The sequence below is a fragment of the Eptatretus burgeri genome, chromosome 8 (assembly GCF_056783735.1).
Source record: "Eptatretus burgeri isolate ZD-2024b chromosome 8, Ebu_testis_v1, whole genome shotgun sequence".
NCBI classification, from domain to species: Eukaryota; Metazoa; Chordata; class Myxini; order Myxiniformes; family Myxinidae; genus Eptatretus; species Eptatretus burgeri.
The window spans coordinates 36,605,973-36,616,122 of record NC_140968.1 but is presented as its reverse complement, the minus strand read 5'-3'; the positions used below and the strand labels follow the sequence as shown (position 1 = coordinate 36,616,122).

Below are 10,150 nucleotides of genomic sequence, written 5' to 3'. Positions count from 1 at the left end.
GAAGAAGAAGAAGAAGAAGATTAAGAAGAAGAAGAAGAAGAAGATTAAGAAGAAGAAGAAGAAGAAGATTAAGAAGAAGAAGAAGAAGAAGAAGAAGAAGAAGAAGAAGAAGAAGAAAAACTCAATCCCTGCAGTAACAACACCGTCATGGCGTAATTTCATTGTTGTTGTTGTTTGACTTTTATTGGAGATGCGTCTTTAAAGGATTATACTCGTTCTGAGACGTGATAATGAATGTCACATTGGGTTTGTTCCCGAAACGGGTAGTCGGAGACGCGTCGTTTTATAAATACGTCCCGCTTATTAGATGGGCGGTGTATTGTACAAGGTGTTGGGAGTTGGTTGATCGGTTCACTTTTTCTATAACTTTCCAACGTTTGAAAGACGTTCACCGAAAATTTGACGTATACCGCAATAATTTGAATTACTCGCAACCGGCTTTATCCCCAGTAGGAATTTTCACAAATATGTGGACGGCGATGGCCCAAATCCGTAAATCTGTGCCTGTGGACGGTGGTGCTGTCTCCAAACAACAGCTCATCCCTCTCCGACGACGCAAAAGTGAATGAAGAAAAGGTGAAGATATCTTCAATTAAAAAAAAAAAGAATCCACAAGCTCAAAGTACAGTATATTCTCTTAAGGCTACGGAGGAAGAGTTAATGTGCTGAATGGGACAAATCTCGGTGAGTTCAGGGCAAATATTTTCGAGGGAAGCACGTCCAGCTATAGAATGCCCTTCTGGCACCGCGCAGCTGGAAGATTAAACACGGAAAACGTCGTTACATGTTCCGGAAGTGACGTCATAGGACAACCCCCACCTCGATTCCGCATTAAAAAAACAACAACAAAAGAACCAATTTCATTTTATTTATTAATTTATTATCCGTGTGGAAAACATCAAATTTTACATCCACTGGCAATTCCATTTCAAAGCTTGAGGATAACGATGACGTCAAGGCGGCGTTCGCATCGCGTTAAACCCTTTTAAAATTGAAATTCGAGCCAATAAGCGGAAGGCGCTTAATGACGTCATATCAGCTGTGTTTATTAGCTGACGTTTGGCGATTCGACCTCGGACGTCATTATCGACTTTAACGAGTATATCGTCATTAGCATCCTCGTCCAAACAACGTCCACAAAGCAGCTGAATGAGTGCCTGCTTGCTTGCTTGCCTGCTATGCGAGCTGACTGCAGCTTGTTGAAGGATTTTGTGTGGACTGGGTTATGCTATGGCGGAGGATTCTGTTGAGTTTGCAGGAGTCCCCAGGCCGGGCCAGAGACCGGGGATCAGCAGCTCGACTGGACCCACAGGGCCACCTTCTCCTTTGCCCGAATCTCTCCGTCGGGGCCTCACAGCTCTGAGCGAGTCTGTGTTTCACAGAGACCGTGGTGGTTCAAGCCCCGAAACCTCAGGTCACCGGTGGAAAGGGGGCTGTGGGTGGTTGTCTAAATAATCGTTTTCATGGCACAAATTGGGGTTAGAGATAATACTTTCACAACCAGATACAGATTTATTTAAAAAAAGGATTGTTCACTTAAAAGGTGTTTGTTGTGAAGTAACATCGTGACACTCTCCCATAATGCCATCGTGACACTCCTCCATCATGACACTCCTCCATCATGACACTCCTCCATCATGACACTCCGCAATCATGACACTCCTCCATCATGACACTCCTCTATAATGCCATCGTGACACTCTCCCATAATGCCATCGTGACACTCCTCCATCATGACACTCCTCCATCATGACACTCCGCAATCATGACACTCCTCCATCATGACACTCCTCTATAATGCCATCGTGACACTCTCCCATAATGCCATCGTGACACTCCTCCATCATGACACTCCTCCACCATGACACTCCGCAATCATGACACTCCTCTATAATGCCATCGTGACATTCTCCCATAATGCCATCGTGACACTCCTCCATCATGACACTCCTCTATAATGCCATCGTGACATTCTCCCATAATGCCATCGTGACACTCCTCCATCATGACACTCCTCCATCATGACACTCCTCCATCATGACACTCTATAATGCCATCGTGACACTCCTCCATCATGACACTCCTCCATAATGCCATCATGACACTCCCCCATAATGCCATCATGACACTCCCCCATAATGCCATCATAACATTCCTCCATAATGCCATCATGACACTCCCCCATAATGCCATCATGACACTCCCCCATAATGCCATCATGACACTCCCCCATAATGCCATCATGACACTCCCCCATAATGCCATCATGACACTCCCCCATAATGCCATCATGACACTCCCCCATAATGCCATCATGACACTCCCCCATAATGCCATCATAACATTCCTCCATAATGCCATCATGACACTCCCCCATAATGCCATCATGACACTCCCCCATAATGCCATCATAACACTCCCCCATAATGCCATCATGACTCTCCTCCATAATGCCATATTAAGATAATCTATGTATTGAAGGGAGACAATCCTACCTTCGGGGGAGGAGGGTATCATACCTTTAATGTTGTTGATAAGCTTTCTATTAAGTGTAACTAACGGAAGGCTTGAGTTGCCTCCTAATTAAATTCCCATCATATCTTTGGAGAGTGCGTGCGTGCGTGTGCGCGTGCGTGTGCGCGTGCGTGTGCGTTTTCACAGAGACTTCAGGTCAAGGGATCGATACAGAGGTACGGCTGGTCCAAAGGTTCCTCATCACCTCCATCACCGAAGTTGGATGGGGGTGATGTTTTCACCCATATCTGTTTGTCTGTTTATTTGACTCTGAGCAGGATATCTCAAAAAGTGGTGGATGGTTTCAGATGAAATCTGGTGGACAGGTTGGGTGTGTGACAAGGACGAACTGATTAGATTTTGATGAAGATCCAGATCCGGACACCAGAATTTTAAAAGTGATTTTTCACCATTGAGAGATGGGGCCAAAAATGATATAGAGCGGGATATGTCTATATATGTATGGATTTGGATGAAACTTGGTGGACAGGTTGGGTGTGTGATAAGGACGAACTGATTCAAGGACAAAAGGAGGAAAAGGCCAAAAATGATATATCTCACGATATCTCAAAAAGCTGTGGATGAGTTATGGCCAAGCTTTGTGGATGAGTTCGGTATGTGAATAGAACAAGCCGATTTGATTTTGGTTAAGATCTGGATCTGGCCTATCAGTGGGATACAAAACGTAAACTTTTCAGCCGAGCAGAAGTCTGCACTCTACTGAGTGTCGTTCTTGTTTTGACTGCAATGGCAGCTGATCCCCACCGCCCCCTCCCCACCCCCCCCCAATAAATAAATAAAATATTGAGGATGTGTCGTTCTCATAAATACATGCAAAGCTGCAGATTGTCCTGCAGGGGGCAGCAGTGAGTGCTATCTGTGTTGTGAGGCTGTTATCGGCCAGAGGAGTTGTTTCAAATGTTATATATTTAAATGTGAACCTTTATTTGATGCGTCCTAACAACAGCACTGCTGAGCAGCCTACCCTTACAGATGAGTTTGTACTTCAACACCGCGTTCTTCCCCTGCTGGCTGTCCAGCCACATCGCCATGCTCACACTGAAGGCGAGTCTTGAACATCCCTTTCTCGCCAAGTTGATTAAGTGACGTGATCTGATCTTGGAGGAATCAGAGAGGACGAATCAGATAATAATGACTTGAGCTTTGTTCTGAGATAAAGGGACCCCAGGCACAATAAGCTTAGCATGATTACTTTGTGATGCTACATGTTTATACCTTGTATGCCATTGAGATACATGTTAACGGTGTCCAACCTTTATGGGGAGTGGCTTGTTTTTAGGCCAGGCTTTTACCCCTTTTTGGACCTGTGGTTTTGCAGTTCCCCATACTGGCAGCACACAATCGCTTTGTGGCCATCACCGTGCTGCTTCTCATCACTCTCATTGAAGTCACCAGGCTGTTTTTGGGCTGGGCCGGTAACTTGCAGGAGAAGGTAATGCCTGATTGTTGTCCACATATCACAGAGTGTTTCAAAGAAATATATATTTGTGAACAAACAATGTCAATGTTATTGCGATGCAAAGAACAATGCCGTGTTGTCTGTTTTTGTTACCGCACACACAAAAATCGAGAAGTAGGGTTAAGCAGTTGGTTCACTTTTCGCTGTCTGTCTGTATGTATGTCTGTCCTGTCCACAAACATCAGTTTATGATCGAGGAATAACTAAATTTCAATTGAATGTTTTTAAAAGGACGTTCTTTTGAACACAAATTGGAACATTAATCGGAAAACGAATGTGTAGTTTCGCAGTACTTTCGCTCTGAATTCTTCCCGATCATACATGCGCAGAGAGGAGTGAGATAAATAAATTTTACTCTGTCTTCCTGTCTGGCAGTCAAACAAAATTAAAAATCATTCCAAACAGGAAATGTTCTATTTTTAAAAACACTTCACAAAGGATACAAACAACAGGCATGGATAACTAATGCAACATATCAAATAAGGTAGTGGCAAAGACACTGCATAAACGGCGGTAAACTTCTGGAATTTTTTTTCTTCAACCTTTAAAATCTTTATTTCATTTCAATTGAATTATATACTTGAATACTGGAGAACACAAATTGCCTTTTTAACACTTTCAAAAACCTTCCTTTTGGCAGTACTTGGACAATAAAGTACTTGGACAATATAAAGGACGGTTTTTATTCCATCCTTTCTTGGTGTGCCATTTAATACGTCATCGCGACTATTGAAATTTGTCGCTTGCAGACCCCGCTCATGTCCTTGTTTCTCAAGACTGTGCAGGGTAAGGTGTTCTATGACCCCTCTAGTTTTATTGGCAAAGATTCTTATATAAAGCAGTGAAGATTTAAAGTTTCACTTGGTTGCATTATTTATTTTTCCATACTGATGAGGCTCTCGTGGACAACAAATGTTGGCCTTCCTTTGTCCCAAGCGTGTAGGTTTGTGGCTTCTACGTGGACGGTTATTACGACTTGGCATGTAGATTACAGTCGTAGCCATGCTGCACTTCCTGCTGGTGTTGACATTCAAATAAGGTTTATTTTGAAAAGATAGAAAAGCAATACGCAATGCAAGTGTAAATGCTGCATTTGTTGAATATGTATGGTACATATGTGTGTCGAAGTTACTAGCGACACTACGGATGTTCGTATCATGATAATGATGCTGGGAAAGGTGAAATAGTTGGTTATGATCCATCCTTTGGGCGTCGTTTATCATCCGTCCTTTGGTTTTTAATCCATCCTTCCATGGATTTTCTGTTGTCATTGTGTTGAATGGTGTGCATGCGCTTGTATTGTGTGTTGTTTTGCGCACATGGGAATTCATGGGCACATTGAGACTGCCTGTTGTACAGCTTTGAGTTAAACAGACTGGCAAAGAACTCAGATGGACGTTAAACTGGGCGTCACATCTGCCAGGATTAGTTAATGGACGTTACAGACCTCACGGTATCCATCGTGAAGAGTATGCGAGCTATTGCCGGCACCATAGCCAAATTTCTACCTGAACTACTGCTGGGTATAGTTCGGATTATGACGAGTTAATACAGGCTTCCATCAGGTGGCGTTGCGCGATAAACATTTACATGGCGAAAATTGTGGTTCTCTCCCTCTCCTGGACCTTGGGGGTTATGAGTTTTATTTACCGCCTAAAATGAACACCCCGAGTGCAACAACCATTGCTCAACTCATTCCGTCTCGCGATTCAGGAATGCGTAGAAGTCAAACAAACTCAAATAAACAGATACTTCTCAAAAAAAAAAATATATATATATATATATATATATATATATATATATATATATATATATATATATATATATATATATATATCGTATATCGTATGATTAAAGCATTGTAAAGTTTTATCGAACCAGAGTCGAGTAACCCAAAATAGTTATTAAATAATCTTTCAACTGTCATCACAAACCTGTTTATATGCTCCATGCGTTCTCACAGCATCGAGGCTCGGTCTGCCTTCGCTCCGAGCCTTCATGCTCTTCCATTACACTTTCCTTGTGAAATGTGGACCTGTACTAAAAACAATACACCAATTGGCATAGATGACACCTGCACCCATGACTGTGTTTCCCTGTGTGGATACGTTTGCAGCTTGGCGAACTCACTGGTTTCTGGATGCTCACATTGCTTCTGCAACTGCCTCTTTTGCTGTTCTTGCTGCTCACACCCCAGCCCCGTGCTTTGCCCCTGGAACTGGCTGTTCATCTGGTGTTTGCGGCCTTCCTCATTTTTCAGGTCTGTTGTTCACTCCATGATCCACTCACTGTGAGACAAGAGGGGTGGGAGAGAGAAGGAAGAAGCAGTGTGGAACAGAGACATGAGATCTGTGAAAGGGAGAGGGATGGGGAAGGGTACAGAGGGTAAACAAGATGGACACTACAGGGACTTTCAGGTCCTTCCACGACAGGGGCTTTCAGGAAGGAAAGCAGGGAATTTGAAGGAGGTGGGTTTGGGGTGGATTAACGGGGGTAGAAAAGATTGTGGTTTTGGATGGGGGAAGATAAGCGATGGTGGTGAACAGCTGTTTTGAAGACCTGGAGGGAAGAATGGGATTGAAGAGAGTGTGGGAGTTTGTTCAAAAGGTGGGAAAAAGAGAGGAATGAAAGAATGAAGGTGAGCAGTGATTCTTGATTTTGGTAGTTTTACCAGAAGGGGGTTGCTGGCGGACCTCGAGCACCCTGTGGAAATATGGGGGGTGGGGGACATATCTCAGACAGAGAAGGGGGGGGTGAGGCCACCACCGGCCTGCCTGTGGTCAGAGAGTGAGAGGCCCAAAGACAGCCTCATCGCGGGAGATACCAATGATCCTAAATGCCTTGGTTTCCACGGCGTGACGCTGAGAAAGGTGAGAGGCAGGAGCACCAACCCAGAGGGGGGGAGCAGTACTCCATCAAGCTGCGGATGAAATGCTTCCCAGTCAGGATGTTGCCTCACAAAGTGCGTCTTCCATCGGATAGAATTCAAAATCGGAAATTGTGAGCCAGTATTAGTTCTTGGATAAGTCCTTCTGAAATCGTATTATGAATTTTACAAAAAAAATTAGAAATTTAATACAGAGGAGACCACATTGGCTTGTGCGTGTAGAATGTATATAAATTAATGGCTAAAGAGCTAAAATATATAAACAGAAATTAAAATCAAATTTAATAATATTCTGTATTTCAAACTTCCATTCAGCTTTCCTCAACCAATGTTCTCACTTACAAGTTTCAATGTTTCCTCTTCTCTCTGTCCTCTTTTCCTGTTCATTAATTTCCTTGATGCTTGTCTCACTAACAGATCGACCTTGCTCTTCCATGAGCCTTGCTCCTGCAAAAAAAAAAAAAAACAGACTATTTTCTCTGATGTGTCTCCTGTCTCTCTCTCTCTCTCTCTCTGTCTCTCTGTCTCTCTGTCTCTCTGTCTCTCTGTCTCTCTGTCTCTCTGTCTCTCTGTCTCTCTGTCTCTCTGTCTCTCTGTCTCTCTGTCTCTCTGTCTCTCTGTCTCTCTCTCTCTGTGTCTCTCTCTCTCTGCTCGAAGGCAGGTTCAGTACTGCCAAAGCAGCCTGACAACAAAGACGACATTTGCATTTTGAGTTCTATCCGATGGAAGACGCACTTTGTGAGGCTACACCCTGACTGGGAAGCATCAATACGACAGTTTATAGTCAAGCCCAAAATTGAATTTAGACCAGACGTCTCAAATGTCAGTGCGCTATCTCGGCACCGTCCTGTTCGTCCGATGCTAAGCAATGGAGGATATTTACACACTTTTGTTGGTTATTACTTAAGATGGGATTGTGTGTGAATATATTCCTGCGTTGGGCTCGTGTGAAAAAATTCTGACTCAACCCGGGTCTCAAACCCAAGGACTTCATCACTTATGCGGCAAAACCCCACTGAGCTATTGAGTCTTTGGGATATCCTGAGAAATTTCTCACACCAACACTGTAAGCCTTGTAATGGCTGACGTCTTATGTGGGCTATATCTTCGTCTTCTTCTTTCGGCTGCTCCCGTGAGGGGTCGCCACAGCGGATCATCCGTATGATCCGCATAGTGATTTGGCACATGTTTTTACGCCGGATGCCCTTCCTGACGCAACCCTGGTCGACTCTTACGACACAGGGATATGGTACACCTATTTTAACCGGGGTATACACCGGCCCAGTACACTGGTACTCATTTCGCCGACCTTGGAGGGATGACAGGCTGAGTCAACCCCCTGGTGTATTAATTCAGTGGCCAAACGGGGCTTGAACTCAGGACCTTTTGGATCCCAAGCCGCTGCCCTAACCACTGCGCCAACACCAGGCTCTTATGTGGGCTATATGTATGTATCTATATATGTACATAATATATATATATATATATATATATATATATATATATATATATATATATATATATATATACATACATACACAAACACACGCGCACACACATGTTTATAAATCCTAACTGAACGACTTTTCTTGTTTGGACTATGCTTTGCAGGCAGTCATGGGATTCCTGACCATTCGGACCTTCTCGCAAAACCTCTCCTCCCACTTTCTCCTGCACCAGTTCGATAGCATTCCTGGATGACAGTAGACGTGAAAGTCACAAACTTGCAACCCAGCAAGCAACAATTCATGAGCGTGCCACTTGCAACAATCATAATCAACAGTTGTATTGTGACCGCAGTGCATTTTAGGCCAAAGAGGTGGTACATTCCTGGTGCTGCATCTTTCTAACCAATCTGCATGTTTTCATATTGATAAAAATGTGGGGTCACACTTCCATTAAACTGGCTAAATATCCAAGACAATGGACTATGGTGGTAAAAATGGATTATTATTGTTCCAGAGGGCGTTATTTATTTATTTATTCATGTGCAGCCTGTGGCTTCTTGGCTGCATCATTTTCTGGGGACACGGCCATGCCAATGATGCAATGCCCCCCTGTTACCAGTAAGCTGGTACTCATTTTGCCAACCTCGGGAGGATGACAGGCTGAGTCAACCCAACTATTGTTAATTCAACGGTTAGTACAGCGGCTCAAACTCAAGACCCGAAGATTTTAAGCCGCCTTAATCGTTACGCTCACACGAGGCTTCCCAGAGGGTGTGTGTCCTTCTGAAGACTGCATGATTTAGAATGCTATTGGATTGTCTTTAAAAACTTATCTGGCTCATTAGTCTTAATGGAGTCTTGAATTTGACTGCCATGCCTTGCCAGGCCAATGTGCAGCACCAGGTCGTATCTTGTGGTTGACCGTTAAAATATTTCCTTGTAATTAAATGCAGTGCTGGGACATCTCTCTTACCAGATACTAATGAGAAGTAGGTTTCCAATTTTGTGACAAAAATAACGGTAAATCATTGGTATTTATATTGTTTTGTGAGAAAAAAAAAGAGACTGGTTGTGAATTGTTGTTTTTTTCTTGGTAGTTTCCCGAAGAATGGCCATCCATAAACTCAACCATCTTTATGCTTTCCCTGTTACTCCATCTCGAAGTTTTATGTTTGCCTTCAAGTGCCTGCAGGTACAGCTTTCAAAGTCTCCATTCACTCTGACTTCCTGGAAAATATTGTGTGAACGAGATGGGAAAAAAAATTGTCGTTTTATTTTAAAAATATTTCATCGTGAGCACTCTCACAATCTGGTACACGTGAAGTCTTTTAAGGCGTAAGTGAAACTACAAATTCCTTTCTTAACCTACAGCAGGTTGAGTACATTCTGTCCCCCAATCCCTCAACCTCCCTCCCTCCCAACAACACCCCCCTTTTCCCCCACCCTGCTGCCCCTGCCTCCCCGGAAGCATGCTGCATTATGTGGACTTGGTGAGCGTCATAAATGGTTTGCTGTACGAGATTTGAAGATTTGAAGTATTCTTCATATCTGACATTTTTAGATGTTACAACTGACGAGGCTTATATTTGATTGTTCAGGGTACTTGAAAAGGACATTGTCGTTCAGCCAGAAATTGTCTGAATTTCCATTAGCCTGGGGAACGCAGTATTAGTCGTCAAGGTTTCTGTTTCTTTTTCTCGAAATAAATGCAAAAAAAAACCTTTGAAAGTGTACACAGAGCATTTTTGTGTTACAATAAAACAGTGGATCCATTCTCACCAAGTTGCTTCAACGTGCATTTGTTTTACGGAACAGTGGAAA

At 43.3% G+C, this 10,150-nt stretch overlaps 1 protein-coding gene across 2 annotated transcripts; it reads left to right on the top strand.

Annotated features, from left to right (window-relative positions):
* Positions 1 to 943: 943 nt before the first annotated feature.
* On the top strand, positions 944 to 10,107 carry TMEM17 (transmembrane protein 17). Of its 2 annotated transcripts, XM_085891564.1 has the most exons (5): positions 961 to 1,414; positions 3,482 to 3,579; positions 3,854 to 3,967; positions 6,111 to 6,254; positions 8,493 to 10,107. In XM_085891564.1, the coding sequence occupies exons 1-5, from the start codon at positions 1,231 to 1,233 to the stop codon at positions 8,580 to 8,582; spliced, it is 630 nt and encodes a 209-aa protein (XP_085747690.1). In that variant the 5' UTR covers positions 961 to 1,230; the 3' UTR covers positions 8,583 to 10,107. The 2 variants fall into 2 exon arrangements, with proteins under 2 accessions (XP_085747689.1, XP_085747690.1); XM_085891563.1 differs by lacking the exon at positions 8,493 to 10,107 and having other exon boundaries at positions 944 to 1,414; positions 6,111 to 6,870.
* Positions 10,108 to 10,150: the final 43 nt, after the last annotated feature.

What these genes read in the sequence shown, in the direction of transcription:
- TMEM17 (XM_085891563.1), top strand. Translation starts at nt 1,231, where the DNA reads ATGGCGGAGGATTCTGTTGAGTTTGCAGGAGTCCCCAGGCCGGGCCAG. An exon ending in TTCAAGCCCCGAAACCTCAG is followed by an intron (nt 1,415 to 3,481) that starts GTCACCGGTGGA and finishes TCCTAACAACAG; the next exon opens with CACTGCTGAGCAGCCTACCC. An exon ending in CCGGTAACTTGCAGGAGAAG is followed by an intron (nt 3,968 to 6,110) that starts GTAATGCCTGAT and finishes ATACGTTTGCAG; the next exon opens with CTTGGCGAACTCACTGGTTT.